General features: G+C 36.7%; 1 protein-coding gene across 2 annotated transcripts; it reads left to right on the top strand.

The window, feature by feature from the left end:
* The first annotated feature begins 115 nt into the window (after positions 1-115).
* Positions 116-17,158, top strand: Pak (serine/threonine-protein kinase PAK 3-like protein). 2 transcript variants are annotated; one of them, XM_069498215.1, is made up of 13 exons: positions 116-295; positions 537-668; positions 924-1,084; positions 3,672-3,864; positions 4,240-4,355; positions 4,589-4,690; positions 5,064-5,227; positions 6,185-6,313; positions 6,825-7,002; positions 7,475-7,676; positions 8,074-8,189; positions 11,985-12,203; positions 12,407-17,158. In XM_069498215.1, the coding sequence occupies exons 2-13, from the start codon at positions 557-559 to the stop codon at positions 12,488-12,490; spliced, it is 1,776 nt and encodes a 591-aa protein (XP_069354316.1). In that variant the 5' UTR covers positions 116-295; positions 537-556; the 3' UTR covers positions 12,491-17,158. The 2 variants fall into 2 exon arrangements, with proteins under 2 accessions (XP_069354316.1, XP_034841094.1); XM_034985203.2 differs by having other exon boundaries at positions 3,693-3,864.
* The last annotated feature ends 351 nt before the right edge of the window (positions 17,159-17,509 follow it).

The raw sequence follows: 17,509 nt of genomic DNA on the forward strand, positions 1-17,509 counted from the left end.
CACTGTTATCCAGGGCCGTAAAATAAATTTAAAAAAAATAAAAAACCCTATATGTTTAAAAAAAAAAAAAAAAAACCTATATGTTATTGGGCATTATTGGGTTATTGGTCTGTGGTTTTAAATGGCGGCTCTAGTCATCGTTGCTGCTCTTGCTGCTGCTGTAGTTTTGTGTGTGAAATATAGAAATTATTAAAATTTGTGTAAATGAAGGACATTGTGTAAAAACGAAGTGGAAATGGTTATTAATCTTATAAATTAAGACTTGAAACCTAAATCGTAAACTATAGTTCTTAAGGTAAGAAATTATCTTCGGTGTGTATTGGACTGTTGGTTTGTCAAGTAATTGTCACAAAAACCATGCAGGGCGCGTCCGTGGGTGATATCTGGAGATATTGTTATCGCAAAAATGTTTTCATTACGCGTATTCTCTTAATTAATCGGTCAGATACTTGTCACTAAAGTGTTAACATGATCTAATTGAAGTTGTGTTTGGTCCTTGTTGTATCACTCGTATATTGATAGAAGACCCTTTTTAGGACGTGCGTAGAAGGCCAGCATGTCAAGCGATGAAGACAAACCACCTGCGCCTCCGGTGCGTCTCACCAGCAACCGGGCAACCGACCGTTTGGATTCTGTAGCCTCTGTAGACATGAGGCCTTTACCAAAAGGTAGTCTATAGTTATACATTGTAGCGATTCATAACATTATGACTCACTCACAATCCATCTTACCAAAATCAAATATTCAAATGCGATGGAAACATCCAATGTTTTAAACATTACAATCACTGAGTCCTTATAAAATGTCATTGTCTTTTACTTGATTACTTTTAATAAGAAAACAATATGTTACTTTTTATATTGTTACCAGTTTACACTGATGAAAATATGATATGATCTCAATTGTTTAAATAATTATTTCAGAGCCTGATGATGGTGGGGACAGAAAGAAAAAAACGTTAAAAGCAAAAATCAAAGGCTCGAAAAGTACTGCTCACAATGATAATAAGCCAAATATTAGCTATCCAACTAATTTTGAACATACAGTCCATGTTGGATTTGATGCTGTCACAGGAGAATTCACAGTAAGTGCATAATACTATCTATAATATAAAAATGAATCACTAAATGTGTTGGTCATCGCAAATCTCGAGAACAGCTGAACCGATTTAGCTAATTCTTTTTTATAATATTCCTTGAAGTAAGAGGATGGTTCTTACAGAGAGAAAAATTTTAAAAATTTGAATTAACTGTGAGGCGGAACGAAGTTCGCTAGGGCAGCTAGTATTAGATATATATAGCGTGTTATAAAAAACTGATTTGATTTTTATTTAAAAAAAAGTTAAAAATATTGGACATATGTTATTACTATTGGACAATATGACTAGGTTTTTAGAATAATATTAAATTGTCATAAAGTAATAACACTGCTGGTTTCTCAGTACATTCTGTTTTTAGATACAGGCAGTGGTAGTCTTGACTTATCATAAAAATATGTAAAGTAAGCTTACATTAAAAATAATTAAAATAAACAAATAATTGAAAAAAAATAACTAACCTCTGAGAGTTTAACTAAACTTTCAAAAATATTGTACTTTATTGACCCATAAGAATATTATTTATGAAGCGATCTATTGAAATGCTGTTTGGATTTATGCACAAGCTGAATTTTGACACAATGATCACATAACAAGCAGCACATCTTATATTATATTATGATATTTGTCTTTATTTATATCACTGATATTTACTATAAATGCTTATTAATACATAATATGTATTATGATAGTAAAATAGGCTTATTGGCTTTTACACACATCATAATGCTTTACAATTTTGTTGTCCTAACATCCTGCATAAAAACTTAATTCGTGAGAGAAAATTAGTAAACTATTTACAAATCTATATATATGTGACATGTGTACTAGGCTCACACCATAGTTAACTTTGGTGAATCTATTTAGTAAACAGATTACATTTAAAGTAATGCCATTTTATTTTAAAATTAGTTAAAAAAGTCATAGAAGCATGTTATATTGCATTTTGAAATAGTATAAAAGCACCTCTTGTAGTCTTTACTACATGAAATCTATGTAATTTATATTAGAAATTATATTAGAAAAGTAATAAAAATAGATACCTGTTTATTTAATTTTGGAATATCTGAATTGTATATTGGGACCTTTCTGTTAAATGTATTGTTCCAAAAATCATGTAATTGAGTTCCCTGTATTGCCGCTTTTGTTTCAAGCTGCCTATAACAGTAAGTAATAGCTTAGGTTCTATACATGCATCCTTAAGCTATCTCCATTGTTTATAATCTAAATAAACAACATACATATGTACTGCAGTACATAAAAGTACTTTCATATAATAATATGTTGTACAGAATCAGCATTTTGAATTTTTTATTATTACATACTTATTTAACTAGTAAAAGTAGTTGCAGCTCTTATTTTAAAAATATTTTTGTTTTTTCCTCTTCTGTAAGATTAAAAAAACCTTGTTGGCTTCTTCATAGTGAATTTTGTAATGCAAAATATTTTTAGTCATTTGTGGCATTCCAAACCAGTGGTAGATTCATTCAACAATTCGAAAACTATTTGGTAAAAAAAAACCTTGCTATTCTATTTTATGAATTGTACCTTATTTTGCCTGTATTTTTTTAAATATGTACACATTTAGTTAAGCATGTCATATACATATTTTAATAATGAATTATTATTAACTTTACTTGTAAGTATAGATTGAGATGGCTATACTTATAATGGAAATTACTCACAATAGGTTAAATGCTGAAAGAAGATTGCCCATTTTCTTAGGAGCTTTGGGCCCCCCTTAATATAATTGTTATGTCACCATGGTTTAAATTTGTTTTTGTATACAAATAACTACCTTTATATAGTCTGCAAACGATTTCCATTTATTCACCCTGGTTATAAAGAAATCTTATTTTATATGCTGCTGATATTGAGGTTATATTTAATTAATACTTCTTCAAAATGTTTACAATGGATGTTTACGATTCTGACTTTAATTGTCGATATTTTCAATAATAGAGTGAAAGAAAAGTCGTAATAAAACTTATAATCGTAAAAAATAACACATTTTTAAAAAATAATTTAAGTTTTGACACGACGCCACAAAAGAGGGCCCGTTCTCCTTTTATTTATGTTTTGAATACTCAAATATTTAATTCAATTTTAAAACTATCTATTTTAAAATATGTTGCTAGTAGTAGTAACCTTTAAGTAAAGAAACCTTTTTTTTAAAGTTCTTTAAATTGTTACATTGATAGTAATTCAAAGATATATTGCATAGTCTATCTTTACACCAATACTTACAGAGCTCTCAAATAGAAGCAATAGTTTAGCATTAGCTTTGACTCCTTTTATGACATGATATGCATCATGATCAATTGTTTTGGTGCATTATTTTGACTTTGTGTGATAAATCTGCTTGCAATATTAAGTATAGTTACACCATAAAAAACTGAATTAATTTTCACCTAAAGATTTCATTTCACCTCAAAATCAAGTATTTGTTTACTATCAAATCAACCACAATTTTTTTTAGCATGATCACCTACTATAAATTTAAAAATATATGTACATATTCATTTGTTAATAATATCATAATATTCACATTAAAGAAAGAGAAATATTTAAGTAGTCCTATAACTTTGTTACCAAGGGCATGCCTGAAGCGTGGGCGCGTTTGTTGATGGCATCCAACATCAGTAAGCAGGAGCAGAAGAGTAACCCACAAGCAGTTTTAGATGTTCTCAAATGGTATGATGCCTCTGCGACACAGCCACCACCGTCTAAATACATGACATCAGCTCAGATGCATACTACCCACTCAGGTAAGTCTTTGAAAAAGTTAAAATAAATGCTAACCCAACTTGAGAGTAATAAAGATCTTCTCTCACTTATCTTCTACATCTCTAGATCTTAGGTTTGAGGCTGCCATCTTTAATCGAGATGTTTTATAATACCAAATAGGCCACATGCTAAAAACTCTAAAAACTATTAAATTCTTTTTCTCTCCATGCATTGTAATTTCTGCTTAATTTTCTATGTTATGTGGCATGTTGGCAATTGGCAAACCAAGAAAATTAAAATAATTTAATTATAATATCTGCCACAATATCAAAGAAGTTTTACTTCAACCGTGTGTAAAGGTTGCCCCACACTGTTTTTAAGGTTGTAAAGGATTGATTTTAATATTGCTGTAATAGGTTCTTCAGTATCGCGAGTATCTTCGAGCAGTCCCTCGTCGTCCACTCCGACGGACACTGAGCACCCGGAGCCCCCGCCGCCGCCGCCTTCTCGACCTGACCGCACCAAGAGTATTGTTAGTACTATTTCTATATCTACTAATATAATATTATCATAAATTAATTACCTATTTGCCGCCAACTGTGTTGATTTTTCGTTTTTGAAAAACTAGGAATTCTTTGTCTGTGTTATTGACTCTTTCTGTCTTTTTGACCTGATAGTTGTCAATGCATTAGTTTTATAATTTTAAATAAAATTGTTTTACCGACTGTTCTCCAAATTTTCAATTTGAGATGTGGTTTTTTCAAGTATACGAAGCCAATAGAGGAAGAAGAAGTGCAGCCCCCGCGCCCCGCGCCCGCGCCGCCCTCGCCGCCCCACGTGCCGCATCCTGTTCTCACCACACATTCAGTAAGAACACTATACTAAGTGTAGTCATTTTATTATCCCTTCATAAAGTGTATATAACACGAGTTTGCACATCTTGGAAACTGATGGTTTACGTTGATTTTGGTACGATAACGACGTATTAAAAAGTTCTTTTCTAAAAAATGATATGAAATGTGCACATTTCATAACCCTGTAAATTGTTTCGAAAGTTAAAGTTTTTAGTGAATCAATCCTTTGTCATGCCAAATTTCAACCCACCCCGTCCAGTGGTTTGAGCTGTGCGTTGATGATCAGTCAGTCAGTCAGCTTTTAAAAAACAATATAGTCACATTTTTACAACCCTACAAGCAATGATAGGAGCTTACCAATTATTATTTATATGCAACCATAACAGATATGCAGCCGAGGCGAGACCGGGTCGCCGCTGGACCGCAACAAGAACCCGGCGGGAGCGCAGACGCCGCCCGCGCTCGCGCCGCACCCCGCGCTGCCCGCCCTACCCGCGCACGTGCCGCCCGCCACGCCGCCCGCCAACGGTGCGCCCGCCACCGACACCGGGTAAGACTGAAGATGCGTTACGGCACCGCACCGCTGTCCGCTGTGGATGTCAGTATTGGATGCTACACGGGCACTGCGTTGCCGTATAAAGTATGGCGTTGCACCGCACCACCCCGCCCTGCGTCGTCTCTCTGGTCCCAAGTCCGTTGCGCGTGCGGTGCGACGCCGCACGACGTCGTAACGCACCGTGTGGCATGATACAGAGATTTCTATGTAGGATTTCTATCGCACACAATCGATACTTCTATACTATTACTATATTTATATATATGCAAAAGTGTTTCTATCTGCTATACTCTAACCGTGGAAAGAATTTAGTATAGTGCTGTTTCGTAATTCCATGCTAATGGTATAGACAAAAATCTCAGCGGGCGCTAACCATTTTGAATCACCAACCAAACAAATCTATGTTTTCTAATTATTGAAGTGGAATGTTTTTTGAAAACATGTTTGTGACTCAAAATGATTTTAAAGCGCACTGAGGTTTTTGTCTTTATCATTTGTACGGGATTACGTAACAGAAACAGTACTATACTTCATTCCGCTAATAGAGTATAGTTTTACATATTTTGACATGTACAGAGATAGCATACATCCCAGAGACAGGCACAATAGGCTCTCTCCGCAAAGACGTTTAAATGAATAGCGAATCTTGTCATAACTCTAAAGTGAACATACAGCGCTGCTGTCTAAAATTAGTGAACGCATCTCTCTCTCATAAGTGATAGTGCCGTGAAGAGGCGGCCGCCGTAGGTATATTTCTCAGGTCACGTGATCAAGTAGGCCCAGCCCGCCCTTGCCACATACTGACTATTAGGCCCTAAGTCAAGATGTCAGGTCGCATTTAGTTTAAAAATCGACAAACTTCATAACAATTATCTGTGACGAATTTCTCTCTACTTATTAGTAGTCCCTGATCTAGAATTCCTAGCCAAGTTGATTGTTTTCTCTCTTCAGAAGAGCAACCGGTCAGCAACAGAGGAAAAAGAAAATGTCAGATGAAGAAATTTTAGAAAAATTAAGAACAATTGTCAGTGTGGGAGATCCTAATAGAAAATATACAAAAATGGAAAAAATTGGTCAAGGGTAAGTTGTCCTATTTTAATATTATGCAGTTGATAACCTAACGTTAAGTAATTCAGTAGACTCAGGTCCAATTCTCCAAAATAATTTTCATCTTGAACAGCTGATGAATAACATCCGCTAAGTTGATCGTTGCATGATCGCCGTACGCGTCGTTTACATTGCAGGGATCAAATAAATGCAGACTTCAGAATCGGTTGTCGCTGTCGACGCGAGTGGCTCGAGAAAGAACTCTGATGTAATTGTCGTTTTCTGTACTAAAAATATTTATTTCAGAAAATCAAAAAGTTCTCACAGGATTTTTAAAAGTAAAAAGGTGTTTAAACCAATTTTGACGAAATTTGGTACAGGGATAGCTTGCATCCTGAGCACAGATATAAGGCAGATATAGGATTACAAATATATGGAAAATCAAAACGTTCCCACAGGAGTTTTGAAAGCCTGAATATACAGAGATGAAGTCATGGTCATCATGTAGGTTAATAATAATTATTATTTGACGTAATTATTACAGGGCATCTGGAACAGTGTACACGGCCATCGAAACATCCACTGGCATGGAGGTGGCGATCAAACAGATGAACCTCAGCCAGCAGCCCAAGAAGGAACTCATCATCAACGAGATCCTCGTGATGCGGGAGAACAAGCACAACAACGTCGTCAACTACCTCGACAGCTACTTAGTTAATGAGGTAAATGACTAACATTTATAAATCTGTAAAGGCCGGCTGCATATCAGAAATTCTCTGTAATAAAACTTTTTGTGCACTAACGGCAAGCATACGCACTGGCCTCCCATACCAAAAAATTCAGAATATCTGTGGCATGTCTGGAGATCTTGTACAAAATGTATAAGCAGTGCTTTCATACCAATTTCTAATTTCTAACAGTAAATCAGAAAAATTCTGATAATGTGCAGCCAACCAAATATGAAGAAGGTGCAATTGTTTTGTTTATTGTGCTATGAGAGCAGCTGAGATCGTGTTGCGAGGCAAGATCTCTGCTTGAAGAGATGCGTCAGTGAAAGAGGTAGAAATGATCAAACGAGCTCTAGACTTGCATCCTGAACAGGTCCAATTTCATAGTCTAGCCGAAAAACACCTACACTAATTTAATTACGTATTCTATTCATGAGTCACCACAGTTTTAATTTTTAATTTGTAGGAATTGTGGGTAGTGATGGAGTACCTAGCGGGCGGGTCGCTCACGGACGTGGTGACGGAGACGTGCATGGACGAGGGGCAGATCGCCGCTGTGTGCCGCGAGGTTCTGCAGGCGCTGCACTTCCTGCACACCAACCACGTCATACACCGCGACATCAAGTCCGACAACATCCTGCTTGGGCTAGATGGGCAGGTCAAACTGAGTGAGTACATGACACTGGGCAGTGATGGAGCATCTAGCGGGCGTGGTCACGGAGACGTGCATGGACGAGGGGCAGATCGCCGCCGTGTGCCGCGAAGTGACGCCCGATACTGAAGGTTACTGCTCCATGCAATTAAAAGTATAGATGCGCATTTAAAAGCGTGTGCTACAAACGCAAACGGCACCGCTTCCGCCGGACCTGTGAAGTGTCTAGGTTCGCTATTACAGTGGTTAAGAGTGAGAGTTATAGAAAGTCATGAAGATTCGCATTAAAATCATATTGTCTCGTTGTTAACGTAAGATGTGTTCATGTCACATGCAATAAAGACAATCTTGTTTGAAGATTCAACACAAAATATTATTTGGTAGAGCCACTTAATTAAAATTATTTGTTTTAGCTGACTTTGGTTTCTGTGCTCAAATATCCCCTGAACAAAACAAAAGAACGACCATGGTTGGAACACCTTATTGGATGGCACCTGAAGTTGTTACCAGAAAACAGTATGGCCCAAAGGTAAGAAAGTTGATCACTGACTTGCACATTCTTATACCCAAGCATAACACAGAGGCTGAGTTTCCTGATATATGCCTTGATATGTACTTTTTTGTTCAGTATGTAAAGACAGCGCAATTCAATTTTTCGTCAAATATTCCTTAAGCATACAATATGCAGTATAAGAGTTTCACACTCCAGATGAAAACTTTGGAGGTCCGAATTTGTCCTTTTCGTTTCCTCTGTCCCTCGGAGCATACGTTAAGTCGTCGGTCCCGGTTAGCATTAACTCTGATAAAATAACTGTAAAAACCTGAAAGTCGGTATCTCGTTCTCTTAGTTAAGTTTTATATGGAAGGATCTGGGAACCCTCCACAATATTATTCAAAGACTCTTGCCATTATATTATGATGAATGGAAAGTGGTCCGACCCTCGGCAATGAGGAATACGACGCAGAGAGCGATATAGTGCGCACAGAACAAGTACTCCAATCTGACGTTGCAACATGGCGGACTGTGCAGGTTGCAACTTCAGATTGGACTACAGTATGCGGCAGAAAATAACGTACGTACATCGGCCTTTAGCATGACTTTTCAGCTTTATAGAGCGTTGTCTCTGTCACTCATACCCCTAGAATAATAAATACTATAGAACGCTGATGAAGTTACTTTTGTATGAAAACCGCGCGAGCCACCTCGCACACTATCTTAAAGAATAGCGTATTCAGCAACACAGCCATCGCGACTCTACTATTGGTCAAAAAATTACAAGCAAAAATCGTCTGTATCTTCTTAACGGTAGGGTTGATTTTGAAGTACCATTCAAGTATTGTATTGCCAGCTATGATAAAAATTTGCACAATAAATATTTTCAGTTCTTAATATCATGTTCCAAGCGTTGATAATTATTGTGCTTATTGTGCAAACATCTGAAAAACAGGTTTCACTATATAAAGTACATGTCGCTCGAAGTAATCACTTTAAAAATAATTAATTAAATTATTGTGAAAATTTTTGTACGTCACTGGCAATACACAAGCCACTGACAAATAGTGATGTGTAACAATTGGAAGTCGATATCGATAATAATTATCAATACGTCATAATTATTGGCTATCTTAAAAAAATATTTACATACATGACGATTTCTAACAGACTTTCGAAAAAAAGGTTCTCAACTCGACTTATATGTATGTTAAATATCAGTATGTACCTACCTAAGTTACCAATCTTCTCACTTCAGCCGAGATCCTGTTCTTACGATTTCAAAATCAATAATGGTACCGGAAATGTCTATAATTCAGTCATTCTGTAGAATACCTAGTCAATCCATGATATACCTGTCTTGTTTTGGCAAAGTATAAAATATGCAATCTATTGTTGTCCATCATCATCATGATCAATCCATCGCCGGCTCACTGCAGAGCACGGGTCTCTTCTCAGAGTGAGAAGGGTTTGGTCGTAGTCTACCACGCTGGCCATGTGCGGATTGATAGAATTTATATAAGTATATTGATAGACTAGATAGTAAATAGATCAGTCTGTCAGTCAGGTTACTACCTACTATAAATTATGCTATAGTACTTAAACTTTTTTATAACAATAGGTACCACAAGATGTTTAGCCTTTATTAACAAAAATACACTATCGATAAAATTATCGACACACGCAAGCCCAAAATTAAGAGCGTTGACGCGTGGGACCACTTCGCAAGTTCTTTGTTTGTTTGAAAATGAAGGAAATTTTTGTATGAATTTGTTTTGTTTGCTGGCCATCTGTTTTCCCCGACCGCAGCGATAATCCTTGAAGATACTTAGTGTATATCCCCTTATAGCAATAGCTTCTAATCTGCCTACAAGAGTAGGAACAGAGACGGTATTAAAAGCCTTGGTGAGATCAATAATCACGCCTACTACTTTGTTCTTAGCTTCTATACGATTAACAATTTGATCAGTCAGAAGGTTGATGGCATCTTCTGTAGACTTTCCCTTCCGGAAACCAAACTGATTCTCAGATAATAATATGTAATGTCTATTCAAGAAGCTGGCTGGCTGGTTGTTCAGAATTTTCTAGATGACATTTGAAAGCATTGTTAGCACTGAGATAGGTCTATAATTTGTAATTAAGGTACTCCAATAAATTTTGTACAATTGTGACTTTAAGGATTTTTTTTCTGAAAGAAAACCTTCAAGCTCTGTGCACATGCCAAGTGTCAAAAAAGAGTTCCATACAAAAGTGTTCTAGTGAGCCTTATGAAAATTAAAAATAAATTTTGTATGGATGTGAAGTTTTTTTTCACTGGTTCACAAATCACCAGTGACCCAAGTTGTCGAACATTTTTTGTTTCGTAACCGTCTGTCTGATAGTTTTCAAGAGCCTTAAGGGTATCCTAGTCAGTTTTTCACGTCTGGCTATCTTTATAATCTTGTTGCCCTAGAGTTTTCACTTTTACGCACACGGAAAGTTTGCTCTGCTTGACCACGATACGTGATCATCATTAGCTATGATTGGAAGACTTGAAATTGGCACAATACAATTTCGTAGCTGGGCCAATTTCAAAAGTAGCCTGTGATTTAGTAGGATTTACTAAAAGACCATGCATAACAGTTATTTTTTGTTTTGATATTTCTAGGTCATCTGTAATCAGTCATTGGTATTTTTATGAGTGTGTCAAGAGTTGGGAGAAGGTCATTCCATCGAAAAACTCTTCTCATAAGGCTTTCGGTGGCTTTAGTGCCCACAAGCCAGTTCTTATATTCTTCTAAGTGACACTGTAAGACTATTCGTATGGTCGTATTCGTATGGATAGTTTGGCCTTATGTTTCTTAGCATTGCTATGTCTATCTTCTCTTATTGTAGGCATTACGAGATACTCGTGTGTTTCCGATGTTTTAGTAAACCACTAAAACAAACGGGGCTTTGAGTATTTACCGTGTGAAAGACTGAGTTTTGATATCACTGTAGTTTTTGTATGTTAGAAATAAATGTCTTTGTTAGAAATAACCAGTGAATGTGTTTATTATATGTGTTTTTCGTGGTTATATGTTAACTAAAGACGCACTCAAAATCGTATAATTTAGTAAACGTCTTCCGCAAGAATAAGGATTTGATAGGATTATTATTTTTCAATAAAATTAATAATTCATTAGCAATAGATCTTTAAATAAAGGCTTGTTCTTAAATATTTCAACCTTTTTATTCGTTATTACTCCTAATATCTGTAGCACTTCGCACATGAATAATTCCTAAAAAATCGGTAATTGTGTTGAACGCTCTTAACATTGTCAACCGATATAATTTTTCGAGATTATGCCTCGATCTACAAATATTTTAGTAGATTTTTATCTTATGGACGAAAGAAATTCCTTTATTTACCCGGACTCACATTTTTATTTCGCATACGACTTATAATTACAGTAAAACTCGGCATCTTTTCGAGTTTTGTACGGCAGCTCTAATCACGGTGACAATTGGGCAAAAATGGTCCATAGTAATGTGCTCAAAAGACTTTGATATGAGCGTTTGCTCATATCCGCGGCTCGCCTGCCCCGCCCACATGCTTCATCAAGTAGAGGGGGATTCCAACATCAATGCTCATACCTATGTATATGACGTCTTGTCGGCCTCAACGACAAACAATGCTCTACAAATCCGCTATCTAAGGCTAGGTTGATGTACATTATTTTCTGCCGCGTACTGTACTTGTTTTGTGTTGTTACTGTTACCCGCAATCTGTATAGTCTGGTGTTGTATAGAATATCTAAAACATTCAGGCAATGTATAAAATATTTTTCATTTCATTTATTTGGCACATAGGTAGATGTATGGTCGCTGGGTATAATGGCGATTGAGATGATCGAAGGCGAACCACCGTACCTCAACGAGAACCCTCTGCGGGCGCTGTACCTGATCGCGACCAACGGCAAGCCTGACATCAAGGACAAGGAGAAACTCAGCACCGTATTCCAGGACTTCCTCGACCAGTGTCTAGAAGTCGACGTGGACAGAAGAGCGACAGCCCTTGACTTGCTAAAGGTATGTTTCAAATTGATTTATCACACATGCTATGCTGTGGTGGTTGACTGCATGCATGATTAATCGGTACATACTTCAAATTCCGCCGACATTTTCGCACTTGTTATAGCAACATCGATACATATTTATGGCCTTTAACTTTTTATTTAGGTACAGCCTGCCCGTCACAATCGTTCTTGAAGATTCCGTGTTTGGTTTCACAGCACCCATTCCTTAAGATGGCGCGGCCGTTGGCGTCGCTGACGCCCCTCATCATGGCGGCGAAGGAGGCGGCCAAGGGCCATTAGCGCAGGCCCGCGGCGCCCGCCGCGCCCGCGCCCTAGCGCCGCAGTGCCTCATCCCGCGATCACCACTGACAGGGACGTATCCAACATTACCAATTTACTAGTTGGACTGACACTGACACGATTCAGCCGCCGGACTTCCCTAAAAAGTGAAACGGTGAGTGCTCCCATCCTCCAATCGTATCATGGATGCGCCCCTCCGGATTATTTATTTAATCGTCATCATCGAATCGGTGTAAACTACGGTTACTAGTGAGTATGTTGACGTCTCCGACGAAACTTTAAGTATCTACTTATAGAGCAATATTTTATGTTTATATAAAATGGCTGCATATTAATTAATACGAGAGGTGATCATATTTTTACAAATTGAAGATTGATAACTTAGCAGTCCAATAGGCGTAGTGATTCGTAGGTGTCGTGTAGAAACGTTATTTATTGTAATTAGGGACGCCCGCCGTCGCGTCGCCGTGTCCCTCCCGAACGCGTATTTGGATAGTGTTTTATAGATATAGGCGTTAGTTACTCGAAATGTTACGATAAATTCTGCGAAAAGAAGACTGGCAGTTGACTCTTAGACGTAATGTTATTTAATAGTATAGAATACGGTAGTGATAGGGCGGTTAGGGAAACAGCTTATTCACTGTGATGGTAGAAGGAGCAACGGCGTGGGGGCACGGCCGCGAGCGGCGAGCGACGTGTGCAGAGTGCTTGGGAAATATTATATTATCATTTATCACTGAAGCGATGCGTAACCATATTGATTTTAGATAAGATATTCTTTTTATTTATCATATTATATTGTAGATAGATGATGAAGAATCACGCATTTCATTAATATTTGTGAATGTGTGATAGTTGCGTATTTTATATCTTCTATTTTCGACTGACCTTGTTTTATTAGAGAACAGAATATCTGTTGCCCTAACGTATTAATGCTTTTGACTGTCGGTACTAGCTAGCTAGATTAATCTCTGCCTATGCTTAATTATTATTATAACTTTGATTTATTGTAAGAGATGCTTTTAGTTTTTTAGAAATGTTTTAAATTCAATTTTGGATAATTAATGATTACAACATTTTAATTGCGATATTCCCGAACAAATTATTTAAATTTTGATGTTACAGGTTGCATAAGTTACTTTAATTATGAATGTATTGTGAAATATAACTTTATTTTTTTGACGATATCATTGTTAGTCATGAGAGCGAAGCATTTACCTAGTATTAAGTTTATATAGTTTATTGTACTGATTATATTCGAAATTAAGAAAGATTGGAAATTTGAGGCACAAAAGTTTATTTCCTAAAGATTATGAAAAATATAACACTATAATAATGTAAATTATAATCGATTTCGTGAAGAATAACTAAATAATAAATTAACGAGACAATAGCAAGCAGTAGTTGTAAATTATAAAAATAATCTGTTGATCTTGAAAAATGTAAAAAAGACCATGATAATAGTATAACAATTTATTTGTACTATTTAACAAAATAATGACTGCTTTTATATTATATAGGTTGTGCCGAAAGATGCTGTAAAATTTTCTTTTTATGTGATTTTTGCTATTTTGTGTTTTGGACGAAAGTGTTTGATGGAAGTATGATTGAATGAAAATGAATGACGTCAATAGTGATCGAAGGAAAGCGAGCTTGTCAAGTCTCGTCAAGTGTAAATTGTACAGGTAAAGTTGTAGTATACTCTTGACAATATCAATGACCAATTACGCTCTAGATTTTTTTGTTTGTCTCTGGTTGGTGCACCTATTCTAAACCTAAACTAAATAGTGTTCTTTGTTCGAAGTTGAAATATTCCACCACTACATTTTAATTACCATGAAAATTTTAAGGGTGAAACAGGAATAGTTATTTGTTATATATACAAGGTTACAATGCTGTTATTTTGGCGCGAGAGTAGGTATGAATTGAATTCTAAACCAGTGAAGGATTCTAAAGTGTTCAAGCGAGTGGTTCATAAGCAGAATCCTGAGCGTAGTGAGGAATTTAAAGGCACGAGCGCAAATAAATTTGCAGCCGTGCGAAACACAACTTTTCATCTCACTACAACGAAAAACGAATACTTCTGCGATTTTAGTTCATATTTTTACTAACTTAATGATTAAAACTTGATCGCCATATGACGAGTTTTATATACACTCGCGAGCAAAACTACGGAATCAAATAATATAATTTGCTACGAGCGTTATTAAAAACTAAACTAAATGACTAATGAAGATGACTGAAAATGGTACCTACTTAAGATTTTAAAGGCTATGTAGATGGTACAGAAAATTAATATTTTGTTTCATATAATAAAATCCTTTTGGACTAGGGAGATCTGCGAAACAGTTCGCCCTGTACTCCTTTAAAGGAGTACAACCCTACTCTAAACTCAAACCCTAAAGGGAAAAATAGGGGTTGTAAATTTGTGAAGTCCACACAGATGAAGTCGCGGGCTTAAGCTAGTCATCATCATCATCATCATCATAATCATCATCATAATCAACCCATCACCGGGTCACTACAGAGCGTGGGTCTCCTCTCAGAGTGAGAAGGGTTTTGGCCCTAGTCTACCACGCTGGCCATGTGCGGATTGGTAGACTTTACACACCTTTGAGAACATTATGGAGAACTCTCAGGCATGCCGGTTTCCTCACGATGTTTTCCTTCACCGTTAAAGCAAGTGATATTTAATTAATTAAAACGCACATAACTCAGAAAAGTTAGAGGTGCGTGCCCGGGATCGAACCCCCGACCTCCAATTAGAAGGCAGACGTCCTAACCACTAGGCTATCACAGCTTCTTAAGCTAGTAAATACTAAATAATAATTTTAAACCCTGCCCCCCGTGCGTCGTCGCTTACATAGCGCTCTTGCGCATTCTTAACAGTTCGCTCATTTTCATAGAGGCTTCGGCCAAAATTTCGGCTTATTTTGGCCGAATCTGAAGGTTGTTTTTTAGGCCGAAGGATCTGTCGTACACTACTGGCAAGTCAAAGCGCAGCTCAGATTTTTATTTACTGAACTAAATAGCTAAATTTCAGCTCATATACAAAGAACTTTTACGGCATAACGTAGCGTAAAGGCATTGATTTAGTTATCGTGATAGCTCAGCTATACGTTTTTTTAAGTGCGGAAACCAGCCCAGAGCGAAGAAGAAGCTCAGCTATACTTTGTAATTTGTTCGTGATCATAAGAAATGATCCGCAGGAGCAGCGGCGGTAATTAGCCTCTGATAACGTTTTCAGCATTTCGATGCCATCAAATCGACGGAATCTGTCGGTTGTCACACGCATTTTTTTAATGTGTAGCTTGCGCGTGTATAACTGAAATTAAACCGCTCACCGGGGCTTGGAAAGAAACATTTGGTTTCTTTGGGACTGCAAAACTAAGTTTCTTTGGAAAAATAAATCGCTAATTTCTATAAAAGAAAGGTCAAGTGCGAGTCGGACTCGCACACGAAAGGTTCCGCACCATCGTACAAGATAATATGACACTTTTGTTTGTACCACTGCAAGTTATTGAAGGATATTGATGTAATTTCTTAAACATCATTAAAAATATTAAAATTGTTAATTGGTTAATTTGTTTGTGAACACACTTAAAGATATTTTTTTTTTGTAATGTAACCACAAAATTTTTTTTCGCGTTTTTGGATTTTTTCCATTACTTGGGCCATAAGACATTGCTACCTGCCAAATTTCATGATTTCAAGATTAACGGAAAGCTTTTGATTCCCTTATCTTAACAGACACGACAGAAAGACAGACAGACAGACAACGAAGTTTTCCTATAAGAATTCCTTTTTTTAGTAGTTTGAGGTCCGGTTTTTTTTTTTAGTTGAACCCTAAAAAACGTCTTTGCTCAAGGGCTTTTTGCTTTGAAACAAGATGTTAATAAAACACCAGGGTGCAAAGTTGCTATTGCGGTACGTTAAGCCGTAAACGGTAAAATCTAACTTGTACTAAATAATATGGCCTATACGAATATTATCAGCTCTCTATAAACGGCCTACAATTTCAGGTACATAATAATATCAGCACCAATCATTACCAAAATAATGTGCAATAAGTAGGTGTAAAAATACCCAATACTTCTAGAGAGCTTGAACAAAGTTACTGTACCTACACTACCACTTTTATACGTAACATCGGCAAAATTCGTTAGCGCAGAAAAGCGCAACCTAACGCAGACTACAACAGATTGTACATCAATGAAGACCTTATTGCTTGACGTTAAGATTTTAAGCACATGAACAATAGACTTGTGCCATCTAGCTCATATTTCGCGCATAGGCAACAACCAATATATATTCGCGCAATTCAAAAATAAGATGTCTGCGCAGGTAAAGCGGCGTAACTGATAAAAGTGATAGTAGGTATTGTACTCAGTTTTTTTAATTAACAATTTTTTTAAGTGTATTAACTATGTGATCATGAAGAGAATTTGAATATGATATGAATTAATTAGATTAGTCAAAAAACTAACTATAGTTATGTACGTAATTTAAGTTGAAAATGTATTAATAAATGTAATACGATACGAGACTATTATTATTGCGGTTTTTCATGTTTTTGACAGTTGTAAACACCAGTGCCATGTAAGAGCATCTTGTGCATATAAATTACAACCATACTATAAATAATTAAAAGACTCAACTTAATTAAAATAGTTTTATTACCAATTTCTTTGTTCTTCTTATGTTATTGCAGTAACTCTCAACCGACTAGCTGACACGGCAATAATTGAACAAGATTCTAGGACTGCCAGAACTTATACTTATTTTCTGAGAAACAAAATGTGTGGGATTAAGTAGTGTTAGTCTGCAAGTGGGAGCGGGTGCGTCCAGCGGGGCGGCCGGCGTGTAGAACAAACTCTTAATATTTACAAAAGACGCGCGGACGTGTCCTAATCGAGAACGGGTGCCGAGCGGCATGGAATATAGGTATGGCATCGCGCCCGCTGGACGCACACGCTCCTACCTGGGCCGCAGGCTTAGTGTGTAATATTAACGTACACA

The sequence above is a fragment of the Maniola hyperantus genome, chromosome 4 (genome assembly GCF_902806685.2).
Source record: "Maniola hyperantus chromosome 4, iAphHyp1.2, whole genome shotgun sequence".
NCBI classification, from domain to species: Eukaryota; Metazoa; Arthropoda; class Insecta; order Lepidoptera; family Nymphalidae; genus Maniola; species Maniola hyperantus.